This window comes from Macaca nemestrina, chromosome 7, assembly GCF_043159975.1.
Source record: "Macaca nemestrina isolate mMacNem1 chromosome 7, mMacNem.hap1, whole genome shotgun sequence".
In the NCBI taxonomy this organism is placed as follows: domain Eukaryota; kingdom Metazoa; phylum Chordata; class Mammalia; order Primates; family Cercopithecidae; genus Macaca; species Macaca nemestrina.
In genome coordinates, this window is record NC_092131.1 from 107,689,697 (window position 1) to 107,716,534 (window position 26,838).

Below are 26,838 nucleotides of genomic sequence, written 5' to 3' on the forward strand. Positions count from 1 at the left end.
CGGGGCGGGGGAGGAGGGACGCGGCCTCCTCCCAGGAGGGCCTGGCGGGAGCCACCCCGGCTTCTAAGAGCGAATTCGGCTCCCGACTCTCTTCCCCATGGAAGGAACCCCAGCTAACAGCACGGTGCAAGGGACCAGGGCTGCAGGAAGCAAAATGCCCCCCGAAAAATAAGCACCCGCCCACGAAAGCACCCAAGAGCCCAGGGGTCCGCCTGGCTTTTCTCGGTCACGGGGTCAGCGCGGCGCTGCTCACAGGGCCTTCTGGCCTCACTGGATCCCCTAGGAATGAGGTAGCAAAGCCTCGGTCGTCTCAAGCTATGAGGAACCCACGAGAGATGAAAAAGCTCCGGGGAATGACGCCGGGTGGGACACCCCAAGGTGAGGGCCCCTTTGTGGGTGAGTCCCCCCCACTCCCGGGTGACTCCAGGCGGGCACTGGTCTGCCCAACCAGCTCGTCTTCCGGGAAGCGACCCGTCCAGGGCCCCAGCCGCTGCTCCGCCAAACCTGAGGCCGCCCCTGAGTCTGGGCACCTGACCTCGTCCTGTACTGAGGAGAATGACCAGAACGCGAGGCCACATGCACCCGCTCGCCAGGCTGAGGGTCCGGACAGCACAGCCCAGAGCGGGCTCTAGTCGCTCCCCGCCTGTGCCACCTCCGCAGCCTGCAACCCTACCCCTCTCCCGCCAGTGCCCCAGGACCCACCTCAAAGCCGCCAGCCCCGCGGGTCTCCCGGGCTCGAAGCCCCGCCAGTCTTCCGCCCTCGCGCCACACTACCTGGTCAGCCCCGCCCTCAGGACTCCCTCTCGGGCGCCAAGCGAAGGTGTGAAGCCACGTGACCTGCCCGGGATTGGGAAGCCGCACGAGGGGCTTGATCCCTACACCTTAAAGGGGCCCAGACCGCCGCCGTCGTGGGGCTATCCACGGAACACCGAGTCTACGTAGTCAGTAGCCCCGCCCCGTCCCGCCCGGGTCCCCCCACCGCGCGCCGGGTGCGAAAGAGACCCGCAGAGGGGGGTGAGCTTCCAGCGTCCCCGGCTTCGGGTCTCCAGTGCGACGGCAGTGTGAGAAAGAAACGTTCCGGGCGCCGGTGCTCCTTTATGTCCGGTCAGCTCCCGTCTGGACGTAACGCTCGAGACCGCCCAGAGGCCGCAGTGCGGCTCGGAGGCCCCACCGGCCGCCCCCACAGGGCTGCGGCGCCTTTAAGCCCAAAGGCCCTGAGTCACGAGGAGGCTCCCTGCCCCCCTCGCCCTCCACCCCTCCACGAGGCCCCACGCCCGCGGGCACGTGACCGCGCCCCGCCCGGGACTCGCGCGCACGGGGCGGGGGATGGGTGTACCGCGGCGCCGGACCCGGCTGCGCGCGGACCGTTAGCTAGTGCGGCCGGGACGCGGCCCCGCCCAGGCAAGCGGCTGGCGGCTCTTACCAGTGGGAACGCCATGGGGCCGGTGTGGCCCTGCGGGGCTGACGGGCTGGCCGGCCAGCCGGCGGGCGAGAGACGCGCACGCACGTGGGCACTATTTTTGCAGCGAGCCGCGCGCAGCTCAACACCCCGGCAGCTTATGAAGCTCCTCCGAGCCGCTCCTCGGAGCCGCCCCCCGGCCGGATGCGGAGCACCTGTGTCTGCCCCGCCCGAGCCCTCGCCTCCGCCCCCTCGCGCCCCGCCCCTCCCAGCAGGCCGGGCCAAGGAGGGCTCCACCGCCCACCCGGAACCCGGCGGGGACCGCCGCCGCTACTGGCCACAGCCATGCCCTGGGGGTCCAGAGGCCGAAGCCTGAGCGCGCCACTCAGCTAAGTAACCCCTAGCGGAGGCACTGTCTGCCCTGGGCCTCAGTTTCCCTCTGACAAAAGAGGGCACGATTTACAAGCCCCTGCGAGCGGCGGCGATCGCTTAGGCAGCACAGCCTACTGTCCGCGCTCTTTCTATTCCAGGGATCTCTACGGGGCGAGAGCCAGCCCTGCATCCTCGGTCGGAACCGTAGCCCCCGGGCTCCAGGAGGCGCGCTCATTTTAGACCCACTGCTCCGTGCGCTGCAGAGGGGGGCGCGAGAGTCAGGACATTCCAGAAAGTTCCAAAGACATCACTGGTCCTCTTTGGACCGGAGCGCTCCGGGGAAACCGCTTCCGGCGCTCCCGACAGACTGCGATAGAAAGTTTCACAGAAATAGGGCAACGGACAGGGCGAGGGCTCCAGGGCAGTCGTCCTGGGGCACCTGGAGCAGGGGCGGACCGGAAACCTCAGGCAAGCGCAGAAGAGGAGATGGCATTCCAGGCGGGAGACCAAGCAAAGGCAGAGAGGGAGGACGGCATGGAGCGGCTCCCTCTGACCAGGACTGAGGATGATGCGACCTGATACCGCCGGAGGGAAGCTTGGGCCCGGTTTGTAAGGGGCTTTTATTCTGCAGACAGGAGGAAACTATTAGAGAATTGTAAAAGGGGTTGGCAGTTGTCAGGTCTGTTTTAAGGTGTTACTGGAGACTTAGAAGAGGTTGGACAGAAAAGGGGGAAAACAAGGGACTGGAGTGGGGAGGAAGGGGACCAGAGTTTATTGAGCATTGCTAAGTGTTTTATATGTGTCATGTTATCATGATACTATTTAATAAGCACTAACTATGCTGCGGTCCCTTCCTGGCACTTAGGGAAGATGGTGCTGCCGTCTTCCTGGGCTTGATCTAATGGCTAAGGGGAGAGGGGCAGGTAACTGTCAGTTTCTGCCTGAGGTGATGGAGAAAGAGGAAGCTGATGGTATAGTCTAATGTTTCAGAAGGATTAAGCGGGGAAGGGTGGTGAGTGTAAGAGTAGAAGTCCAAGAGGGGTGAGTGACAGTGGGAGTTGGCCAGTCTCCATCCACCTGGTCTACTTACAGGAGCTTCTTTGGGTTGCTAAGGTCATGGGCAGAAAAGGTGATGACTGCAGGAACAAGGCAGGAGCAACTTCGCTGGGACCCCTCTCTCTTGAGCCATACTTTCTCCAGGAGCAGCCTACCCCTGAGTCTTGTCCTGGCCCATAAGCAGCTTAGGACAGCTGCTTCTGAGAGGGTGCCACACTCAGATGCCTACAGCACAGGAGCCAAGTGAGGGTGGGCGACAGCACTGAAGGCCCAAGGCACACCCAAAAGGGCTGTTAGCTGGTGGGCACCATGTAGAGATGAGGTCCCAGCCCAGTTAAATCTTTCAAGAAAAGCTGGAAGTACTTTTTAAGTGAAATCTTGAATGTAAATTTTAATATTGGTTATTAATTCAAATGAAAAGAGCCAAGCCCAGCATGTCCAGGGGTCCCATGCAGCTCACTGGCTGCCAGTTTGTGATCCCTGACATCCTTTCCTCCTCTCTGACCCAAAAGCTGAGCGAGATAAGAATCTGAAACCCAGAATAGTGCCCAGAGGAATGGGTGTCTGGAAGCCCTTTCATATTTCAAAACTCTCAACCATAAGAAAATGAAGGCATCAAGAGACTTGGAACAGAAATTGCTGCTGCCTAAAGTCTTTCTTCCTAAATTTTCTGTTGCAGGTAATAATAGCTTGTCTTCACTGACCACTTACTATGTGCGTGGGAAAGTTCTAAGTGCTTTTCCTATGTTACCTCATTTTGCAGATGAGACTGAAGCTCAAAGAAGTTAAGTAACTTGCCAAAAGACTCCCAGCTAAAAGTGTCAGAGCAAGGACTCAAACCAAGGCAATCTTCTGGTTTCAGAGCCTGAAGTCTTAACCAGGTGAGAATAAAACTTCCAGCATGCTTATGTGTTTGCTTATCTGTAAATGACCCCAGAGCTGACTGCAGATGTTGAGAGAAGAGGTAATTTTGACCAAATGCAGTCATGACCTCAAGTGTGGGCGAGTCCTTGCTCCCTGCCCGGACTTGGCTAGGCCTGCAGGTCATACAGGAAGAATAGTCCCTCTGAAGGTGACCATAATCCACAAGCCAGGGTGTGGAAAGTGACAGAGGTGAATATATTAAATGACTTGGTCAAGTCCCCACAGCTGGTCACTGGCAGAAGTAGCAGAAACAAATAGGCAGCATTATCTATTCTCCCAGTCAACAAACAGCCTTTGAGCCCAGCTATGCCTGGCACTGTCTCTGGAGTCAAGCCCCAGACTTACAATACTGATTTTAAGTCCAACTATAATTAGCTGGACTACATGTTAAATATATGTACTAGGGAGACAGGAGAGACTTTATAGTCTTTTATATGCCCAGGTGTTCAGTGCTTCTGCAGGAGGCAGAGAGCTAAAAGAAGAGAGAAGTTTGATGGGAGGAAATAATTTCCTGGTTGCAAAAGATAAGAAAAGGAATTCACTTAGGAACTGAAGACCACAAGGTAGACACACACAGTCTCTGCTCAAGTTTTGCCAAGCTCTGTACAGAAGAAACCATGTTCTTTTGTTTTCTCAAGTTCCTTTTAAGTGGGATAAAAGAGTGGATTGGGGCAGGGCACTGTGGCTCATGCCTGTAATCCCAGCACTTTGGGAGGCTGAGGCGGGCGGATCACGAGGTCAGGAGATTGAGGCCATCCTGGCTAACACGGTGAAACCCCGTCTCTACTAAAAATACAAAAAATCAGCCAGGCGTGGTGGTGGGTGCCTGTAGTCCCAGCTACTCGGGAGGTTGAGGCAGGAGAATGGCATGAACCAGGGAGGCGGAGCTTGCAGTGAGCTGAGATCTCGCCACTGCACTCCATCCTGGGTGACAGAGCAAGACTCCATCTCAAAAAAAAAAAAAAAAGAGTGGATTGGCCCCACCTTTCATCTTACACAAAAGTAAGTCAAAAATATACTTCTGAGGCCGGGCGCGGTGGCTCAAGCCTGTAATCCCAGCACTTTGGGAGGCCGAGACGGACGGATCACGAGGTCAGGAGATCGAGACCATCCTGGCTAACGCGGTGAAACCCCGTCTCTACTAAAAAATACAAAAAAAAAAAAACTAGCCGGGCGAGGTGGCTGGCGCCTGTAGTCCCAGCTACTCGGGAGGCTGAGGCAGGAGAATGGCCTAAACCCGGGAAGCGGAGCTTGCAGTGAGCTGAGATCCGGCCACTGCACTCCAGCCTGGGTGACAGAGCGAGACTCTGTCTCAAAAAAAAAAAAAAAAAAATACACTTCTGAAAAGCTTTACTTAGAATTTTTTTTAGAAGAAAATATAGGAGAATTTTTTTTTTACCTCGTAAACTTGGAACAATAAGCACAGGATGTAAAGGAAGACAATACATTTGACCACACTGGAATTTAAAACTTTGGTTTACTAAAAGAGTTTGTTTGTTTTGAGACAAAGTCTTTCTCTGTCACCCAGGCTGGAGTGCAGTGGCGCAATCTCGGCTCACTGCAATCTCTGCCTCCTGGACTCAAGCAATTCTTGTGCCTCGGTCTCCAGAGTAGCTGGGATTATAGGCGCCTGCCACTGCACCCAGCTAATTTTTGTATTTTTAGTAGAGACAAGGTTTCACCATGTTGCCAGGCTGGTCTCGAACTCCTGACCTTGTGATCCACCCGCCTCGGCCTCCCAAAGTGCTGGGATTAGGCATGAGCAACCACCCGGCCAAAGATACTGTTTAAAGCTTGAAAAGATAAGCCATAGACTGGAAGAAGATATCTCCAATCCATGTATTTACAAAGAACTAGTTTCCAGACTATATAAGAATTTCTATAATCAATGAGGAAAAAACACAACTCCATAGAAAAATGGGCAAAAGATGGGAATAGGCAGTTGACACAAGTGAAAATCCAAATGGCCAATAAACATCAGTGGATGCCCACCTCATCAATAACCAAGGAAATGCACATGAAACTGCTATCAGATGCCATGCCACACTTTTCAAATGGAAAAAATGATCAAGTCTCACTGTCCCAGTAGCAGGATCACTGCCAGTGAGGGCGTAAACTGGTTCAGCTACTTTGGTGTGTGCTTTTATGTTTCACATCTTTTAATGGAGAGAAGACAATGCATAGTGTGCACAAATCTTTTTTTTTTTTTTTTTTTTTTGAGATGGAATCTTGCTTTGTTGCCTAGGCTCACTGCAAGCTCCACCTCCCAGGTTCACGTCATTCTCCTGCCTTAGCCTCCCGAGTAGCTGGAACTACAGGCACCCACCACCACGCCCAGCTAATTTTTTGTATTTTTAGTAGAGACGGGGTTTTGCCATGTTAGCCAGGATGGTCCTGATCTCCTGACCTCGTGATCCGCCTGCCTCGGCCTCCCAAAGTGCTGGGATTACAGGCGTGAGCCACTGTGCCTGGCCAGAGTGCACAAATCTTAAGTGTATACCGGGGTAACCACCACCCACATCGAGACATAGAATCTCTCCAGAACCCCTACTGGGTTCCTTCCTGCCCCTTCCCACTTTATGCCTCCCTCCTTAAGGTACCATTATCTTTACTGCTTTTCATTACAAGTTTGTTTAACCTGTTGTAGATTCCATATAATTTTTGGTTTCTTTCATTCAACATACATGTTAGATCCATCCATGTTGCTGCATGTAGAAGTAGTTTGTTCCTTTGTATTGCTAAGTAGTATTCCATTGTATAGATACACCATAATTTATTTCTGCATTCTTCTATTGATTGGAATTTGAATTCTTTCCAGTTTGGGGACTATTATGAATAAAGCTGCTAGAAATATTCTTGATGTGAAGTATAGCAACTCTGGTGAGCGATTTGGATTCTCTAGTTAACTTGAAAAAGTGTATACTCTGTGACCCAGCAATTCCATTCCTAGGAAAATATATTAGAGAAACTTTCATACATGTTAAGAGGCATGAGTAAAAATGTCTAGCTGTTTGTTAATAGTTGCAAAAACAAAACAAAATAACCTTAAATGCCCACCAACAGGAGAGTGGATCAATAAATTATGGTATAGTCATATAGTGGAATTCTATATATAAGTAAAAGTAAATGAAATACAGCAGATCGCATCAACATGACTCACAAACAATATTGAGTGAAAAAGCAGGATGTAGGAGAAAACATACTTTAAGATGCCATTTATATAAAATTTGAAAACATGTAGTACCCACCACCATCACAAAGTATGGTACAATATATTGTTTAGGAACACATCTATATATAGTAAAAGTACAAAAAAAAAGGGATGGCATTGACAAACAGAAAATTCAGAATGATGATTTGCTTCAGGTGGGAAAGGAAGCAGTCATGAAATGAGGGGTATTGGGGACATTAAATTGATGAGTGCTGAACTGATGAGTGCTTCAGTTCTTAAGTTGGGTGATTAGTATACAGGTGGTTATGTTAGTCTTTAAACTTGAAATACATAATAATATTTTAAAGAGATAGAGATGGGGATAATTAAGGGCAGTGATGTGCTGGTAAATGTTTTGACAATTGGCTGGGGGAGGGAAGTGATTTGTAGCATTTGCCTCTTTCCATGGCACAAAAACTCCCACCGTGGCTGGTTTCAAATTGCCAGTGCAACATCATCTGGCTCACCAAATTCCTGAATGTGTAATAACAGTCAGCCCTTATGAGCCAGTAGAAGCCAACTCAGGCATACCACTCAGACACTGAATGTGGGAGCAGAGTGCTCTGAAGGCCAGAATCAGGGATACAGGCTCCCTGAGGGCTTTCCCAACAACCTAAGAACCTAGGAGATGGGTGGAAGGCTGGATTGTATTATTTATTTATTGTTACTAAGTTACTCCTAAAGCTAAGCAGCTTAAAACAGCAAATATTTATTATCTTGCACAATTTCTGGGAGTCAGGAATCAGAGAATGTCTTATCTGGCTGGTTCTGGCTCAGAGTCTCTCATGAGGTTGCAGTCATGATATCAGCCAGAACTTCAGTCACTTGAAGCTTTGCCTTGGGCTGGAAGATCAGCTTCCAAGCTCACTCAAGTGGGTGCCGGCAAAAGCCTCCATTCCCTGTCATGTGGACCTCTCCATAGTGCTGCTCAAGACATGGTAGCTGGCTTGAGAGGAAGAGATCAACCAAGATGGAGGTGCAAAGAATTTTATGACCTAATCTCAGAAATGACATACCATCATTTGTATCCTGTTATTCACATACACCAACACTGATAATATGTGGAAGGGAATGACACAAGGATACAGATACCAGGTAGCAAAGATCATTGGGGAGCATCTTGGAGTTTGAAGGTGAGTGCTCGTTGTCCTGAGATGCTTGTAATGGGTTCGTGGATGCCGAGAGACACGGAGAGGCCATCCCCTTTGTTTCGCAGGTGGGGAAATTGAGACATTTAGAGATTTACTTGAGAGTATGCAACTTTTTTTCTTGGTGTGGGTCAGGAGTCCAGGGTCTTGGTCTTGCCTTGGTACCCATGAGAAACACCAACCCCACCTCTCCCTCCCTGACTTCCCTCTGAAGGTGCAGATGCTAGGGTCTTAGCACATCCAAGATTAGATCAAGGTCATCTTACCCAAGCTCTTAAGAATTTCTTTACCCCCATAGTTGTTTCCTTACATTCTTTGCAGCCAAAACAAACCTCCTATTTCCACATACCCTGCCCCTCCCACAGAGGCTGTTATTAACACATCCCTAGTAGCCCCAAAGAGAAGCATCTGCCACTGTGTTGGCATTGCTGGACACAAGTTCATGTTGGCCTTCTGGAATCCCACTGCCACTTGGAACCTGGTGTCAGACTGTTTCAGGACTCTGTAATCTCTCAGCAAAATGAAACACTGCCCCAAACTGGAAGTAGGCATGAGGAAGATGAGCTGCCACGCTTTTTCTTGCTGGATGCTGTTTACATGGGTTATTCAGTCTGTGAAAACGCATCAAGTTGAACACTTGTAATCTGTACAATTTTATGTAGGAATATTATATTTAAATATTCATAAATTTATAATTTATATAAGTTTACAGATTCATAAATTTAAATACTGAAACTTAAGATTTTTTTTTTTTTTTTTTTTTTTTTTTTTTGAGACGGAGTCTCGCTCTGCCACCCAGGCTGGAGTGCAGTGGCCGGATCTCAGCTCACTGCAAGCTCCGCCTCCCGGGTTCACGCCATTCTCCTGCCTCAGCCTCCCGAGTAGCTGGGACTACAGGCGCCCGCCACCTCGCCCGGCTAGTTTTTTGTAGTTTTTAGTAGAGACAGGGTTTCACAGTGTCAGCCAGGATGGTCTCGGCCTCCCAAAGTGCTGGGATTACAGGCTTGAGCCACCGCGCCCGGCCCTGAAACTTAAGATTAAAAAAAAAAAAATTCCCAAACCCAGGGGCGTAATATATTTGGGGCCTAGAGAGAGAGAACCATTCTTTCTGTTCTTCAGATGCCATAGGGAAGTGAAGCCTCAGTGACACCACAGCATCTTCTGCAGTAAGGGGGCAATTGGTAAAGGGAAAATAATGGGGGTTCCCAAAGGTCAGGATAAAAAAGTTCAGCCCTAAGTGCTTTCTTCTACTAGACAGACCGTGGGATTGGGGATGCAGGGAGAGACACTGGGGTCAAACCAGAACCATCAAGTAGAAGACCCAAAAAGGTACACGCTGCTTCTTTTCCTTGAGGATACTCCACTTTTAATCCTTATTCTCCATATCCCAACCTGGGATCCACCCTCCCAGGGACCAATTCACCATCTGTCTCTTGACTCTGGGAGCCAAAAGACCAGGTGGTGACAAAAAGAAGACCCAGGCCAAGGTCCTCTGGTGGGTCAGAATTTTCCAGTTTTCCCTTTCCTTTCCAAGCCAGGACAGGGGAAGTCCTGCCACTCTGAGTTCCACCCTCAACACCCATCCTTTTGATGTGGAAGAGACACTATGGGGAGGTGACTCTCAAGATGCCCAGCAGAATAGGCTGAACTAGTGCAGGGGTTTGCCTTAGTCGCCAGATAGACGGGAGTTCAAGCATGGGCACAACTAATGTCGCAACTCTGGGGTCCTTGTAGTGGCTTCTTTGGTATCTCTAAATGGATCTGTTCCCCAGGGTTACCAGCCACTGCAGCTAGCCAGGTGCTGCAGCCTGGCTGTAGACTGGAGCTGTCTCTCTTGCCAATTTGCCTAGGTACTGTTTTGAAGCCATCCTGGACTAGATTCCAGTTCCCAGCCCCTCCCTGAGCTCATTGTCTTCTAACCCATCAAGGCCTGTGGTCAGGCTCAGACCTCCTACGTCCCCACTGATGCACTACCCCATCCTTGTCAGGGCACCTTCTGCCTCTGTGCCAGTCCCTGTGCTTCTATCCACTTTGAGGCCCCCTTCTGCAGCCCTTCCTTTGCACCAGCAGAGTCCTAAGAGTGCTTCCCAGTCCGTCCTGTGGTCCTGGGCCCCACCTGAATCCCACAGCCCTGGGCTAGTTCCCTGGTTGCCCCATCAAAACTATTCATGACTGGCCAGCCCCGATGGCTCATGCCTATAATCTTAGCACTTTGGGAGGCCAAGGCAGGTCTTTTGCCTGAGCTCAGGAGTTTGAGACTAGCCTGGCCAAAATGGCAAAACCCCATCTCTACTAAAAATACAAAAAATTAGGCTGAGTGCGGTATCTCACACCTGTAACCCCAGCACTTTGGGAGGCCGAGGCAGGCAGATCACGAGTCAGGAGTTCGAGGCCAGCCTGACCAACATGGTGAAACCCCGTCTCTACTAAAAATACAAAAATTAGCTGGACATGGTGACACACACCTGTAATCCCAGCCACTCAGGAGGCTGAGGCAGGAGAATCGCTTGAACCTGAGGGGCGGAGGGTACAGTAAGCCGAGATCACGCCACTGCACTCGAGCCTAGGCAACAGAACGAGACTCCATCTCAAAAAAAAAAAAATTAGCTGGTCGTGGTGGCGCATGCCTGTAATCCCAGCTACTCAGGAGGCTGAGGCACAAGAATTGCTTGAACTCAAGAGGCGGAGGTTGCAGTGAGCAGAGATTGTGCCACTGCACTCCAACCTGGGCAACAGAGCAAGATTCTGTCTCCCAAAAAAAAAAGCTGTTCGTGGGAAGTATTTTCCCTGCCAACTGAGATCCAGACACTCTGTGACCAGGCCCCTAATAACCTGGGGACAAAGTGTCACCACAGTGGCAAAGACTTGGGCCAGTGATAAAATACAGAATATGATATGGGTTGGGGAAAATGCCCTGGGGGATGTGGGGGCCCCCAGCCCCTGCAGGTCTGACCTGCTTCCTCCTGTGTATGCTGGGCAGCCCCCATCTCATCCCTGCACATCCGCTCAGGGATGCTCATGTGGTAGGGTTGTGGGAGGTATGGCCTTGGAAGAGATGGGCTGGGCTGGGATGAGAGCTGGGGCAGCCACTCCCTCTTCCTCTGTGATTAAGATTCTCTCACTCCAGACCATTCTCTCAGCACAGAACAGGCCCTGTGCCCCTCCTGGATGGGAAATTGCTGCCCCACCAATCTCCCAGCCCAGCCTCAACCAGCAGCACAGCGCTCCCCGCTGGGCTCCTTCTGCAGTCATACTCTCACCTGCCCACACCTTGCTCTCCTGCTTCCTGCCTCTCTCTTCCATCAAGCACCAGAACCATTTCCTTATGAAGAGTTGCTACTGCTAACGCCAAAGCCTGGGACACGTTCCAGAGACACCAACATAGAGCCGTGAAGGTTCCAACTATCTGGACTCTCAGGGTTGGAAATCCCAGTGCCCTTTACAAGAGGTTCTGGGAACCTGGGCTGTACTTGAGGAATATTAAAGGACTTGCCTTTTGTAATTCTGGTTCCTACAAAATCCCATTTTTTTAAAAAGGGGACTTTTTTTTTTAAGGGATGGGGTCTTGCTAGGTTGTCCAGGATGGAGTGCTAGTCACAGGTGTAATAATAGTGCAATACAACCCTGAACTCCTGGCCTCAAGCAGTTCTCCAGTCTCAGCCTTCTGAGTAGCTGGGACTACAGACACGTGCCCAGCTCTACTCTGGGGCTTTTGATATAGAATAAAGGTGGGTAAGGGATTCTCTGATGGTTCTTGTTCAAATTTCTTAGAAAATCACCCTCACCCTCTCTCAGTGCTCTGCGTAGTGCTGATTTCAGAGGCAAAAGTAAGACTGAATCTTACTTTTGACTGGAGGATCATCTCAGAATCTGCAGTGACAAAAACAGTGATCCCAGGGAGACTTTGGGGCCCCAGGCTCTCAGGGGAGCAGCATTTCCAGCAGCTCTCTGGTGTCACAGTGCCCAACAAGTCCCTGGAGCCAGAGGCAGGGCTGTCCCCTGGCACTGCCTTTGTTCTCCTTCCATGAGAGGACAGCCACACCTGCTTCACCCCATCTTACCCGTGAACGGATGTGCTCAGGGATGTCTAAGTGGCAGGGCTGTGGGACAGTATGGCCAAGGGCCTGAAGTCTTGGTCACAGAGGATCAGAGGCTGAGGTACAACATCTCAAACTATCACTGGAGTGTGTTCCTTGTAACCCAGTCAATCAAGATGATGTGAGCAAAGTATTCCAAGATCAAAACCAAGTTTGAGTAACACTGCAGGCTGAGAGGTGGTCACAGTGTACATTAGCATAGTAAAGGTTCTGAGAAGATCTATGGGAAATGAACTTATTTCACTTAAATCTAAGATTCCTAAACTTATTTGATCATAGACTTTGCAGGGGAAGGAAAGGTACAGAACACATCCTAATAGAACACCTTTAATACCTTTTAGAGCCACTGCTCACTCAGCCTCTTTCTTCACCAGAAAAGGTGTCAGGGAGAGCCCTGACCCCCACTGCACCCACCAGGTTTGTTCCAGGTGTGACCAGATGCTGGTGTCTTGTCACAGGTACAGAATCTGCTGCTCTGCCTATGGAGTCGCCATTCTTCTGTTTACTTAATAAACTTGCTTTCACATTATTATTATTATTATTATTATTATTATTATTATTATTATTATTATTTGAGACAGAGTTTCACCCTATTGCCCAGGCTGGAGTGCAATGGCACGATCTCAGCTCACTGCAACCTCTGCCTCCTGGATTCAAGCGATTCTCCTGCCTCAGTCTCCCAGGTAGCTGGAATTACAGGCACATGCCACCATGCCCAGCTAATTTTTTGTATCTTTAGTAGAGATGGGATTTCACCATGTTGGCCAGGCTGGTCTTGACCTCGTGATTCGCCTACCTTAGCCTCCCAAAGTGCTGGCATTACAGGCGTGAACCACCATGCCCGGCTGCTTTCACTTAAAAAAAAAAAAAAAAAAAAAAGCAATTTCAGGCCTCATCCTAGACCTACTAATAGAATCTGCGTGTGATAGGATCACCAGGTGACTTGCCACAAACTGACTTGAGAAGTACAGTTATACATCTTCTATTATTCCACTAAGATGACTAGTGGGTCAGTACCCCATTCAGGTGGGGCCTCCAGGCCGCCTAACTGGAGGTAGTTGACATATGTTGAACTGAGCACCTGTGTTTGGGGAAATCCCCATGTTATGAGTCCTTTCTTCCCAAGGGACCATAAGAAGAACTAAGGGGATCTGCCAGCCATTGAAGAGGACTTGTTTTTGCAGAGGCTATAAAAAAGAACCAAGGTGCTCTTCCAGCTTTGCTTTCCCATCCCAGTCCAGATGTCTCTTCCACAGAGATGCCTGCAGACTCCTAGGCATCCTGACCCAGAGATGGTCACCTTGGGGATTCAACCAGAGTTGTTCCTGAAAAGCAGTCATAGCCTCCCCTACAAGGTCACAAGGGCGAAACACAGTCACCCTTAGCAGCTCTCCTCCAAACCCCCAAAAGGAAAAGCAAGCCAGCAGCTAGAGAGAAGACATTTTATTGAGAGTGTTACATAAATAGCTACAGAGAGCTGGGAGGACTGAAGGGAGTGACTGCCATCTCCCTCTGCACAGATCACTAAGGAACACATGGGGAGGGGATTAGGGGAAGGCGTGGTCCTCCCGAGGGAGAGAGGACACCCTGAATGCTATCTGGCATGAGGATGATGATGAGAGAGAGAGAAAGGTGAGAGGGACTGACAGCCCAGATGTCATGGGGAGGTACAGATAGGAGCCAAAGAGGTCACAGCACTTGGAAGTCACTGGGTCAGAGCCTGTATCACATCCTTTACCAGCATGGTGCCAATCACCATTTTCTCACTGTTGACAGTCAGCTGGGCAGCTCCAGCTGGCCGGGCATCCAGGGTCAGCAGAACAAGGCTTCCACTGGTTAGTGTCCTCCCTGCAAACCTGAGGTGGGAGTAGAAGGGGTGGGGAAGAGCTGCTAAGGGTGACTGTGTTTGGAAGGGGATCAGCGCTTGGGGCTCCTCTTTCAAACCAGGGCCCCCATGCTCATCATTTCCCCTCTACTGGTGGCCTAGTACCTGTACTCATCAGATGTCCCACAAGGAACACGACCCAGGTTGGCAGTGGCAGTCACTTTCTGCACCACAACGTGGTCACTCCGACAGGTGTCTGGCAGCATGAGCTTCTCTGTGATCTCATTCATGCCCATCAGCTTTCCTGGGGGCAGAGGTCGTGATGAGGGCAGAGGCTGTGGTGGGTAAAGAGGCCAGCACCTGGGTCTGCTTACTAAGCATCAAGTTCTCCCAGGCTGGGAAGGTATCATGCAAAGGGCAGGTCAGAATCTAAATCATCAGTCTTGGGGAGACGGTACTTCGCTCTCAGACTGGGCCCTCCATCAGGAAGCCTTCGTTAGCCTCTGTACCCCTCCCACCCAGGCCTTTATCCATGTTGTTACCAAAGACTGATCTGGAGCTTCCTCCATCAGACATCTGGGCTACCAGCCCCTTGAGAGTGGCCAGTCAGTTCTTAAAAGGTTCCCCAATCCTGAACCTCATACCCTTTGATCTTTCCTGGGCGGCCCTCCAACCCACATTCAACTCCCACTCAGCTCCTGGAGGCTAAGCCCTCACAAAAAGATGACAGGTGGCTGCTGTGATCTCTCAGCCAGAATCCAGTAGTCACATGCAGCATTCACAGGTACATTTTTAATTGTACCTCTGCAGCAGCAGCTCCAGACCTAGCCAGGGCTCCTGAAGCCCCCAAACCTTCCCAGCATCCCCAGAACTCCTCATTCTGCAGGGCTGACTTCTCTCCACTCACATGCTCTAGGCCCCCAGTGGGAGCCCCTCCATCTGCCCTCCTGCACACCAACAGTCTTCTCTTGAGCCTCTTTCCTCCTCCCGCTGCTTCCCCCATTCTTCACCTCCTTTTAGAAACTGACATCCCTCTCCTGTTTCTTCCATCCCCTTCATTCCTGACTAATAACATTTTCTTGTATTTGTTCCTTCAATCTGTTCATGTTCAAGTGTTCCCGTCTCCAAAAAATCCTTTCCAGAAGCGAGATCCTTCATCGTGCCAATGCCCTGTCTCCCTCCTCATTCATGGCTAAAGTCCTCCAAAGAGGACTCCGTTTACTTGAGCCCTGGTCTCCCTCAACCCACTGCAATTGGCCTCTGTCCCTCCTTTAGCAATGACCCTCTCTCCCTCAAGTTGGCAGTAGCCTTTTATACACTGACTCTGAAGGTGTTTGGTAACTGTGGTTTGCAGACACCTTCTGCCTTGTTGTCTCTCCTGGTTCTCCTCCCACCTCTCCCTGTGCTCCTTCTCTTATCCCTCTCCTCCTCTTTCTTCTGCAGAATTCAGGTTTTCCCCCAAGGTTCTGTCCTTGGCATTCCTATTTTCTCCCACCTCCCAGAGTGATCTCATTCATATTCACAGCTTCCATTACAACCTCTATGCTCATGACTCCAGCTTCAAAGTGTTTCCTGGGCATAGACCCATATTTTCAGTTGCATACTAAATAGCTCCTGCTGAATTTTCCAAATGCATTTCAAAATCAGTTTATCCAAAACTAACCATGATCTTCCCTCCTCCCTTGCCCAAGCCACTCTTCTTTCTTGTAGGCCAGAGGTTTTACAAATTACAGCCTCCAGGCCAAATCCAGCCCACCACCTGTATGGCCCACAATGTTTTAAATTATTTTTAAGTGTTGGGGGAGCAATCAAAAGATGATTAATATTTCATGACACATGAAAATTATATGAAATTTAAACTTCAGTATCTATAAATATAAATGGAAATTTCTTGGAACACAGCCATACTCATTCATTTACATACTGTCTGTGGATGTTTATATGTTTCAACAGCCACAGTCGTGTTGTAACTGCAACAGATATCACATGATTCTCAAAGCCTAAAACATTTATCTTTGGCCCATTACAGAAAAAGTTTGCTGACCCCTGGTCTAGATGAAGGACACCACCATTCTCCCTACCAATCAAGCTGGGTGTTCTGGAGTCAGCTTCTATACTTCCCTCTCTGCCCACTCCCAGGGAGCACTCACCCTGTTCCTTCTTAAACTCATTTTCACTCATGAACACAGGGGCCATCAGCTCCCCAACAGGTGGCTGAATGGAGACATAGAACTGTCGGGTCTGGGTGCTGGAAGGGTGGGAGGAAACAGAGGGAGAAGAATTAAGGCCGTCATCTCTCCCCTTACCTCCCACCCTGTGTAGAGGCATAGCTTGGAGGCAGTGAGAGAGTGAGGTGAGGAATGAGGGCCTGAGATGGCTTCCAGACCCACCCAATCATGATGTATCCCCACTAAGCACCACCTCCATTTCTGGTTCATTGTTACCCTGACCCTTTCCAGCCCATCCTCTCACCCCCACCTTGAGTTGGGCACATACCACAGCTGGAAGTTGGCTGCCTGGGTTGAGTCACAGAAATTAATGCCCATTACAGCAGTGGCAGATTCTCCAGGGGCCAGGGACTCTGAAGTGGTATAAGGCAGTGAAGGGGAGAGGGAGGACCACCATCACCTGATAGGTCTAGAACCCAGCCTAGCCCTACTCTCCCCTCCACTGTTACAGCTGACCAACCCTCTACAGAATCTTGGCTTTCTTGGCCCCTGGAGACTGTTCCTGGTTTCCTTCTGAACTCTTAAGGTTGCTTTCCCCCACTCACCCTCACCACATTTAAGTTAGTCCTGAAACAACCAAGGCTCAAATCTGCTGCTGCAAGCACCTCCCGCCCTGATGTGATCTTGCTTATTTCATAATCTGTCTTGTTCACCAGAGTGTTGATCACATTAGATGCTATCTCTGTGTCCCTATAGCTTGGCCCCTGGCCTGGCACAAGAAGGGTATCAACAACCACAGAAAGATTGACTCTGCCCAGGAGCCTCCTCCTCCACCCCATCCAAAGCCCTTCGCACCAATTTCAGGAAATTCTTGGATGCTGATGCCAGCAGGCAGTTTGGGAGTGCCCACATGCAGGCCCTTGATGGGGGTATCAGAGCTGTTGGAGAAGTGGATGTGCACAGACACCATGTGGGGGTCCCCGGAGAAAGGTTGGCGGCTGAAGGTGTAGTCCACAACCAGCCCCTCGCCAGCTACCCGGTGCAGCAGCTCCTGCCGCCCAACACGCGACACTGGACTCAGAAGCTAGAGTGGAGGGGTAAGGAAGGACAGAACTGAGCAAGACAGAGAGAGCCTGTCCCAGCATTGTCCCCTAGGGCCATCCAGCAACTGGGACTCAAAGCTATCACATCCTCCATCACACCCACCCCCCACACACATCCATACCATAGGATGCAGCACAGGGATGTGTCCCTGCCCCAGCCCAGTCACCTCCTCCATCCCACTCACCGACGGTACCAGGGTGGAATCTGTCAGTGTCAGGCCCTCCAGGTCAGCAGCCAGACTGGTAGACACAATTGCTGGGGGAGACACAGGCTGGACACTGGGAGGGGTGACTGTGGGAGTAGATAAGACTATGATGAGGCAAAGTGAAGGTGACTTGGGTTGAGCAGGGAGCCTAGGGATCAAGGAGTACGCGTTTCAGCACCATGGACAGCGGGGGGGGGGGGGGCGCACATGCCTGCCTGGAGGCTCTGGCAAAATACCCATCCCTAGACCTCAACCCCAGACCTGGGGAGGTCAGCCCTGCTGCCGCCCTCTCAGGCCTGAAGATATGTTCTGTCTGCTCCCCTGCTCCCACAAGACCTGAGGAACCTGATCAAGAATCCCTGTGGGCCGTTCTAATTCATGCTCCCCAGGCCTCCTTTCCCCTGTGACTTTTACCACCCAAACTCACAGTCCTCTAGATCAAGCAGGGAGATCTCCTTGGTTGCAGGGGCCCTTTTGCTGCTGGGAGGCTGAAAGAGAAAAATGGGATATGGGTGTGGGTAAGGGGAGCACCTTGGCATGTTCTGGGTTGGGAAGAAGATGTCATGGTCTGTTCTGGATGGTAGAGAGATAGATGTCTGAGTCTGGCCCATGAGCACACCCTGACTCTGTCCCAAGGCTCTCACTGTTTTCCTCCTCCAGGAGGCAGGTTCCAACTGCTCCTCCTCGGACTCTGATGTCATCTCGGACTCTGATGTGCTACTGCTGGAATCGCTGTCCTCATCAGAGGATGACGCTTCTCCTTTTCCCTCTGGCACCTTCTTCTTCGTCTTCCTCTTACCATCCTCCTCACTCTGTTCACTGAAGGAAAGTGGGAAAGGTGGGCTCAGGCCTGGCCTGGACACCCCCTCCTTGCTTCACAGAAGCAGGAGAAATGCTGAAAAGCTGGAATGGAGTGGGGAGCCTGGGCCAGGAGGGTTCACACCTGAAGTCCTATAGCAGGGACCTCATGAGAGCTTGAAGCCAGCTTGTGCCAGCTCAGGCTCCAGGCCCCTGGTTGCTTCTCCACACCTCCCCACGAGGCCTCAGAGATCTCCTGCAGCCAGCGAAAGCAGTTGTCATGTGAGCTGACAACCCCAGCCAGCTCATAAGGGACTCAGGGGCTCTTAGGAGACTGGCTAAAGCTCAGTGCTAGCCCTTCTTTTCAGGAAAGCCCCAGGAACCCCACCCGCCATCTGGCTGGCTCCCTTCTCACCTCTCACTGCCTCTGCCTTTCTCCTCATCCTCATCCTGGTCTTCATTGTCAGACTCACTGCTGGACTCCCCAGAGCCGCTCTCGCTGCTGCTCTTACTGTCTGATTCACTCTCAGACTCAGGGTCTGTGGAGGAATAATATGAGCCTCCTCCCTCATATGCAGGCCTCCTTGGGTCTAGAGCAGGCACCTGGGTTCCACCTTCAGATTCAGTACTGAACCCTCTCTGACCTGCCCCCAGCCCTACATGCCAGCTGGAACTGACAGAAACAGATGGACTCCATGGATAGAAACCTGCACAAGCACACATACCTGGAACATGAATCCCTCAGGTGCACAAACAACTCACAAGCAGGTGCACACCCCTAGACACACGACCATATACATACACCCCTCATATAGCCAGTCACGCAGACACATGGGCGGGAGCACAGAGGACCCCAGCTCTGCCATCTGCTTACCACTGTCTGCGGACTCCGTGGGGCCTGACTCCCCCTCAGAGTCCGAGTAGAAGGGTTTTTCCTTCTCCTTTCTCTTCTCCCGATTTGAGCACTTGGTCCATTCAGGTACCTGGAGATGGGAGTAGGGTGCAGGGTCATTTCATAATGGTTGGGGAGAAGGCAGGCAGGCACAAGCCCTTACCCTTTATTCCACCTCTTCATGAGGCCCTACCTGGTCTGTCCCACAAAGGGAAGAACAGAGGAGGAAGAAAGGGGCACTGTCCATGGAGGGGAGGGGATGCTGCTCACAGAGGGGCACTGCCAAACCAAGGTGGAAACAGAACATGGGTAGGCCCAGGAGCACAGCACACAGGGGAAGCAGAGGGACACAGACAGGGCATGGGAGAGAGCACACGGCACACGGAGGTGGGACCTCAGTGTATTCGCCCAACAGGCCCACGTGAGTCTCAATAAGGGAAAGATCTTCTTCCTGTGTGTGTGGGGAAGGTGTTAGGAGGGCTGGGCCGGCACTGCCAGAGCTCCTTACTGTCTGCCCCCACCAACACACACTCACACATTTCAACCCTCCACCCCGCTGACCTCCACGTTGCGCACGGATGGGTCTGGGGCTTCCTCCGGCCAATCTGGGAGCTCCTGGTAGCCTGTGGCCTTGGCATTGAGCAGGTGGGACAGTGAGCCCAGCTGGAAGTGGTCCCGGTCTAGGGATAGGTTTAGAGGTCAGGCAGGTAGCAGCAGTGAGGGAGAGCTCTGGGAGCTATTTCCCAGGTGGGGCTGGGTCATAATCTGGTCGGGGCTTCCCAGGTGGGTAGGAGAAGGAGATGGATGTGTGCCCTAATGGCTCTGCCACCCTGACTGCACCTTTAGGCCCACATGCTGGAAGAAAAGGCTGTCTGGCCAGGCCAGAGCAGGGACTGAGGGCCAGGGAGAGGCAGCCTACAGAGGTGGGCAGGAGGAGACTCTGGGCCCACAGATGCTGCCAGCCCATCTGCTTGGGAAGCATGTCTAGTCAGGCTCTGGACTCAGCCGGGAGAGATGAGCATCAGAGCATGAGTGTGCAGGAGTCCAGGTCAGAGGTGAGGCACCGCTGGAGGAGGGCAGCACAGGCCTGTGAGTAGGGATGGTGCCAGGGAGAAAGGGACTGTTGCCTTCTTCCTGGGAGAATTTCAAAGCTACACCCACCCTCAGAATCTCCCCATTCCTGAGGTCCAGGGAAGAGAAAAAGAACGAAAAGATACGCAGAAGAACTGAGCTTTGTGAAGGAGGATCTCTTCTGTGTAGGTTCCTGGCTTCCGCTCCTGGGGTCCGGAGAGCCAGCAAGAGAACCCTTCCCCGCCGGCCCCCTCTCAGGGCCCTTGTCTTGGGAAAAGAGGCCTTAAGGGCCAAGCCCAAGAACAGAGCAAGACTGAAGCCCTGGGGCCTGGGATCTGAACTGAATGTAGTGACTAAGCTTACAGAGTACAAGCAACTGCTTTCTCAGGACCTTTATAAAAATATACACCTCTCAGGCCAGGCGCGGTGGCTCAAGCCTGTAATCCCAGCACTTTGGGAGGCGGAGGCGGGTGGATCACGAGGTCAGGAGATCGAGACCATCCTGGCTAATACGGTGAAACCCCGTCTCTACTAAAAATACAAAAAACTAGCCAGGCGTGGTGGTGGGCGCCTGTAGTCCCAGCTACTCAGAGGCTGAGGCGAGAGAATGGCGTGAACCCAGGAGGTGGAGCTTGCAGTGAGCCGAGATTGTGCCACTGCACTCCAGCCTGGGTGACACAGCGAGACTCCGTCTAAAAAAAAAAAAAAAATATATATATATATATATACACACACACATACATATATATACACACACACACACACACACACACACACACATCTCTCCTCTGTGTGTTGTTTTGCTTTCTGCCTTACTGGATCCTTGGTATTTAAGATCTTGGTATGTATTCCAAAGCCTACTGTCTGCTCAGGGAGGGAGATTAAAAAGGGAGCCTGAGAGGAGAAGAGGCAGGAGCCCATCCTGGCCGGTAAGGCAGACCCTCAAGTGAGATGATGCTGGCAGTGGTTGTGGGCAGGTGAAAGAGTAATTCCTGGTGCCACAGCAGGGGCAAAAGGAGTGAGCCAGGGAGTAGGACTGCCCACAGAAGCATGGTGCCTGGCTAGGGGCTTCAGGAAGGTCTGGGGCAGAGACTCTGGCCAGTTCCTTCCCATTCCCCTAGGAATGTTACCCTTGATTTCATCTCCCACCTTTGAAGGATGACTCCAAGACTGGAGCTGGTTTGGGTGCCAGGAAGAGCTTCTTGGCATGGCGGCTAAGGGCCCCACCCTGCTCGGAAGGGACGATGAGCTGCCGGGTGAAGCGTGCCCGGTCGCGAATATCATAGTTCTGGTCATATTTGGCCAGACTCAGCACATACTGGGTCAGCAGCTTGGTCTGGAGGAACAGGAAGAGGTGGGTCAGCTGACAGAGGGGGTGGGGACACAGGAGGCTCAGAACCAGATTCTTTAAGCCGACACTTGCAGGCAGAATGTCTCCTCTCCCTGCTTAGGACCAGCTGCTTCTACCCAGCTCTCCCTCCCCACCTGCCCTTGTTCTGGGCTCAGAATTTTCTCTCATCTCTCTGACCATGCGTCCTGATGACCCCAACTTTGACAACTGCCTTGGGCCAGCAAAAGAGGTTTTCCTTTTGGACTTTCCCCACTCCTGGCTCTGGACTCCATTCTTCCCCAGGTTTGTGGTTCCTACCTCTCCAGGCCTGTCCACCCTTTTTACTCCAGGGCGGCAGGGTATGTGGAAGTCTGGAATGCTCTACTGGACCTCACAGTTTCCAGGCTTCACCACCCAGGGGGGAATTAGACAACAAAAAGACAGGGCAGATAAACAGGGGTCCCTTTGGCAGGGGCCACCCTCATGTCCTATCCACCCACTTAGTAGATTCTGAGCAGCCCAGGGGTCTCAGAGGTCTTGATCCTTCCCTGGAAGGTTCTAATGAGACATTAAGGCAAACTGCATTTGCCAAGGTCATGTAGGGTTCACAGTCTGCAGTCAGGGAAGCTACAACTGCAGACCTGAAATCTCTCCATTTCTGCCATGATCTTGGCCTAATCTAACCTGCCTTAACATGGCAACAGTGGTAGCAGCCATCACTTATCAAGTGCCTTCTGGCACCAAGCACTGCTAGGTGCTCCACACTAGCTCATCTAATCTCCCCAAGCCTTCTGAGAGGTAGGCATTATTGCCCCCATTTTACAGAAAAGAAGCAGAATCATTAAGGGGCTTTTCCCAGGCCAAGGAGCCCATCAGTACTGCACCTAGGCCTGCATCTGCTGGAGCTGCACCCCATCTGCTTCCCTTCACTGCCTACCTGCTGACATAAGGAGCCTGCCCTGGTCCAGGTCTCCATGTTTCCATCACTTGTGACCAAGATCAAAACCACCAAGTAGTCAACAACCAGAATGCCCAGGGGCATCAGGGGCCAGCAGGAGGGAGCCTGGAACTGACTCTGTTCTTCCTGAGGTTTATGGTGACATACTGTTACATGCAGCCTTAGACGTGGTTAACCCAGCTAATCTGGCAGGGACATCAAGCAGATGTCCATGAGGGGCAAAGCCCCTCAGATGCTGACCCAGAGTCAGAGCAGCTGCTGTGGCAGAATTGCCCCACACCACTCTAGAGAGCCACTATGATTCCACATTCATACCTCCAATCTGGCCCACAGGACCTCTTCAGCTCAGTCCCTTCCAGCAAAGCAGCACCTCCGATACTGTTCTAGTCACAGATAAGCAATCCCAACCCCATGCACCCCTAATAGAATAGACTTAAAAATATGAAAATAAGATGCCATCACAACAGATTTCATCACCAACCTGCCCCTCTCTTGGTCAGACACCATCTAAATGGCCAGTGCTAGTGGATGCCCTATACCAACATGGTCCATTATCAAGAGGCTGCTGATCCCTCTTTTGGTTTGAACAATGTCTTCCTCCACAAATTTCCCAGCTGGCTGATCACAGACTCCCTCCTTTAAGACCTTGCCTAGTTCTAGACAGAACTGTTTGGTATTTGGATCCATCTGTCCACAGCCTTAACTGCATGTTAACAACCAACACAAGAAGGGCTGGCCCACCACCTCGACACTGCAGGATTTGCCTATAATAATTCATTACCCTTCTCCACCCCAAGGAGCCACTCCCTGTGGATTGTGGCATCCTGTGTGCACCACCAAGACCCCCACCTCATCTAGCCAGGATATGCAGGAATTACAGGCTACTCAAGAAGGCCTATGAGATACACTCCAGTATGCCAAGAACAGAACAAGGCTGCCCCTCACCAACAGGCTCCAGTTGTCAGGGAGGAATTTTAAGTGGGAAACACTATCTTTCCATAACCTATGCCAATGTACATGCTACCTTGCAGCTGCCTGCTAATCATGCTTAGAAAACTGGCTACTAAAAAAAAATTGAAATACATCCTCAATTCACACATTACACGAGTAAGTTTAAGCTCTCGATGGATGTGGCAGACAGATTTTAAGGTCTTCCCCACCAGTAGCTGCCTCCTGGTGTTCATGCCTTTGTGCAATCCCTCACCTTGGGTATGGGCAAAACCTAAGACTTGCTTTTAACCAACAGGATATGGCAAAGGTGGTATATGATTATATATGATCCTATGATTATGTTTGATTAAGAAGACTCTGTATTGGAAGTCCTAGCTAGAGCAATCAGACAGGAGAAAGAAATAAAGGGTATCCAAATTGGAAAAGAATTCAAATTATCCTTGTTTGCAGATGATATGATCTTATAGTTAAAAAAATCTAAGAACTCCACCAAAAAACTATTAGAACTGATAAACAAATTCAGTAAAGTTGCAGGATACAAAATCCACATAAATATCAGTAGCATTGGCCGGGTGCAGTGGCTGACGCCTGTAATCCCAGCACTTTGGGAGGCCGAGGCAGGCGGATCACAAAATCAAGAGATTGAGACCATCCTGGCCAACATGGCGAAATCCTGTCTCTACTAAAAATACAAAAATTAGCTGGATGTGGTGGTGCACACCTGTAGTCCCAGCTACTCAGGAGGCTGAGGCAGGAGAATCATTTGAACCCGGGAGGTGAAGGTTGCAGTGAGCCAAGATGGTGCTACTGCACTCCAGTGTGGCGACAGAGTGAGAGTCTGTCTCAAAAAAAAAAAAAAAAAAATCAGTAGCATTGGCCAGGCACGGTGGCTCACACCTGTAATCACTTTGGGAGGCTGAGGCAGGCAGAATACCTGAGGTCAGGAGTTCGAGACCAGTCTGACCAACATAGAAAAACCCTTCTCTACTAAAAATACAAAATGAGCTGGGCATGGTGGCACATACCTGTAATCCCAGCTACTTGGGAGTCTGAGGCAGGAGAATTGCTTGAACCCAGGAGACGGAGGTTGCAGTGAGCTGAGATTGCACAACTGCACTCCAGAGCCTGGGCAACGGAGCGAGAACTCCATCTCAAAGGAAAAAAAAAATTAGCCGTTGCCCTCCAGCCTGGGCAACAAGAGCAAAACTCTGTCTCCAAAAAAAAAAAAAAAAAAAATCAGTAGCATTTATTTTTTTTTTTGCAATGAATACCCCAGGCTGGAGTGCAATGACACGATCTTGGCTCACTGCAACCTCCGCCTCTTGGGTTCAAGCAATTCTCCTGCCTCAGCCTCCCGAGTAGCTGGGATTACAGGCACCGGCCACCACAACCAGCTAATTTTTGTGTTTTTAGTAGAGACGGGGTTTCGCCATGTTAGCCAGGCTGGTCTTGAACTCCTGACCTCAGGTGATCCACCAGCCTTGGCCTCCCAAAGTGCTGGGATTACAAGCGTGAGCCACCACGCCTGGCCGTGAATTCATTTTTGACAAAGGTATCAAGAACATACATTAGGGAAAGGAGAGTCTCTTCAATAAACGGTGCTGGGAAAACGGGATATCCATATGCAGAAGAATAAAACTAGACTCCTATCTCTCACCATATGCAAAAATCAAATCATAATGTATTAAAAACTTAAATCTAACACTTCAAACTATGAAACTACTAAAAGAAAACATTAGAGAAATTCTCCAGGACATTGTACTGGGCAAAGATTTCTTGTGTAATACCCCACATGCACAGGCAACCAAAGCAAAAGTAGAAAAATGGGATCACATCAAGTTACAAAGCTTCTGCACACTAAAGGAATCAACAAAGAGACAAGCCACAGAATAGGAGAAAAAAAAATTGCAAACTAAAGGAATCAACAAACAAGCCACAGGAGAAAAAATATTGCAAACTACCCATCTGACAAGGGATTAATAACCAGAATATGTAAGGAGATCAAACAACTCAATAAGAAAAAAAAATTCAACAATCCAATTTAAAAATGAGCAAAAGATCTGAATAGACATTTCTCAAAAGAAGACATACAGATAGCAAACAGGTATATGAAAAGGTGATCAACATCATTGAGCATCAGAGAAATGCAAATCAAAACTACAATGAAAGGCCAGGCATGGTGGCTCATGCCTGTAATCCCAGCACTTTGGGAGGCTGAGGCAGGCGGATCACCTGAGGTCAGGAGTTGAGACCAGCCTGTCCAACATGGCGAAACCCCATCTATACTAAAAGTACAGAAATTAACTGGGCATGGTGGCATACGCCTCTAGTCCCAGCTACTCATGAGGCTGAGGCAGGAGAATCACTTGAACGACAGAGGCAGAGGTTGTTGAGCAGTGAGCCAAGATCGCACCACTGCACACTCCAGCCTGGGTGACAGAGCAAGACTCCGTCTCAAAAAACAAAACAAAACAAACAAAAAAACAATGATATATCATCTCGCCCCAAGTAGGCTTATATCCAAAAGATAGGCAATAACAAATGCTGACAAGAACATGGAGAAAAGGCAACCCTTGTACACTGTTAGTTGGAATGTCTATGGAGAACAGTTTGGAGGTTCCTTAAAACACTAAAAATAGGCTGGGCATGGTGGCTCACACCTGTAATTCCAGCACTTTGGAGGCCGGCGGATCATGAGGTCAAGAGATGGAGACCATCCTGGCCAACATGGTGAAACCCCATCTCTACTAAAAATACAAAAAATTAGCCGGGATTGGTGGCAGGCACCTGTAATCCCAGTTACTTGGGAGGCTGAAGCAGGAGAATCACTTGAACCTGGGAGGTTGCAGTGAGCTGAGATCACGCCATTGCACTCCAGCCTAGGCAACAGGGCAAGACTCCATCTCAAAAAAAAAAAAAAAAAAAAAAAACTAAAAATATCGCTACCGTATGATCCAGCAATCCCAATGCTATGTATATACCCAAAAGTAAGGAAATCAACATATTGAAGTGATATCTGCACTCCCACGTTTATTGCAGCACTGTTCACCATAGCCAAGATTTGAAAGCAACTTCAGTGTCCATCAACAGACAAACGGATAAGGAAAATATGGTACATATACACAATGCAAGACTATAAAAAAAAAATTTTTTTTAAAAAGAATGAGATTCTGTCATTTGCAACAACATGGATAGAACTAGAGGTCATTATTTTAAGTGAAATAAGCCAAGCACAGAAAAACAAACTTCACATATTCTCACTTATTTATGGGGGCTAAAAATGAAAAGAACTGAGCTCATGGAGTTGGAGAGTAGAATAATGGTTACCA

The 26,838-nt window shown here is 50.4% G+C and overlaps 2 protein-coding genes and 1 long non-coding RNA gene across 9 annotated transcripts in view; 1 reads left to right on the forward strand and 2 right to left on the reverse strand.

The window, feature by feature from the left end:
* The window catches only part of LOC105497484 (cytoplasmic polyadenylation element binding protein 1), a 100,029-nt gene extending 98,410 nt beyond the window's left edge, over nucleotides 1-1,619 (reverse strand). For 2 of the 6 annotated variants that reach the window (XM_011768620.3, XM_071099321.1), the window contains exon 1: nucleotides 1,424-1,619. In XM_011768620.3, coding sequence (XP_011766922.1) covers nucleotides 1,424-1,438 — 15 coding nt within the window. In that variant the 5' untranslated portion in view covers nucleotides 1,439-1,619. Of the gene's footprint in view, nucleotides 1-702; nucleotides 940-1,002; nucleotides 1,178-1,423 lie in introns of those variants that run through there. The other 4 variants (XM_071099329.1, XM_071099324.1, XM_071099330.1 and 1 more) reach the window with 4 other exon arrangements.
* On the forward strand, nucleotides 45-8,840 carry LOC105497486 (uncharacterized). The gene is made up of 3 exons (XR_011625278.1): nucleotides 45-378; nucleotides 1,930-2,376; nucleotides 3,591-8,840. It is a non-coding gene; the product is annotated as an uncharacterized lncRNA (long non-coding RNA).
* A 4,795-nt stretch (nucleotides 8,841-13,635) lies between these two features.
* Nucleotides 13,636-26,838, reverse strand: part of LOC105497483 (adaptor related protein complex 3 subunit beta 2) — a 51,085-nt gene continuing 37,882 nt past the window's right edge. The window contains exons 15-26 of one of the 2 annotated variants that reach the window (XM_011768609.3): nucleotides 21,420-21,606; nucleotides 19,761-19,879; nucleotides 19,182-19,290; nucleotides 18,723-18,846; nucleotides 18,154-18,328; nucleotides 17,937-17,997; nucleotides 17,489-17,595; nucleotides 17,056-17,284; nucleotides 16,529-16,613; nucleotides 16,183-16,280; nucleotides 14,198-14,336; nucleotides 13,636-14,063 (exon numbers count right to left, since the gene is read on the reverse strand). In XM_011768609.3, the coding sequence (XP_011766911.1) occupies nucleotides 13,913-14,063; nucleotides 14,198-14,336; nucleotides 16,183-16,280; nucleotides 16,529-16,613; nucleotides 17,056-17,284; nucleotides 17,489-17,595; nucleotides 17,937-17,997; nucleotides 18,154-18,328; nucleotides 18,723-18,846; nucleotides 19,182-19,290; nucleotides 19,761-19,879; nucleotides 21,420-21,606 (1,584 nt within the window). In that variant the 3' untranslated portion in view covers nucleotides 13,636-13,912. Of the gene's footprint in view, nucleotides 14,064-14,197; nucleotides 14,337-16,182; nucleotides 16,281-16,528; nucleotides 16,614-17,055; nucleotides 17,285-17,488; nucleotides 17,658-17,936; nucleotides 17,998-18,153; nucleotides 18,329-18,722; nucleotides 18,847-19,181; nucleotides 19,291-19,760; nucleotides 19,880-21,419; nucleotides 21,607-26,838 lie in introns of those variants that run through there. The other variant, XM_071099317.1, reaches the window with a different exon arrangement.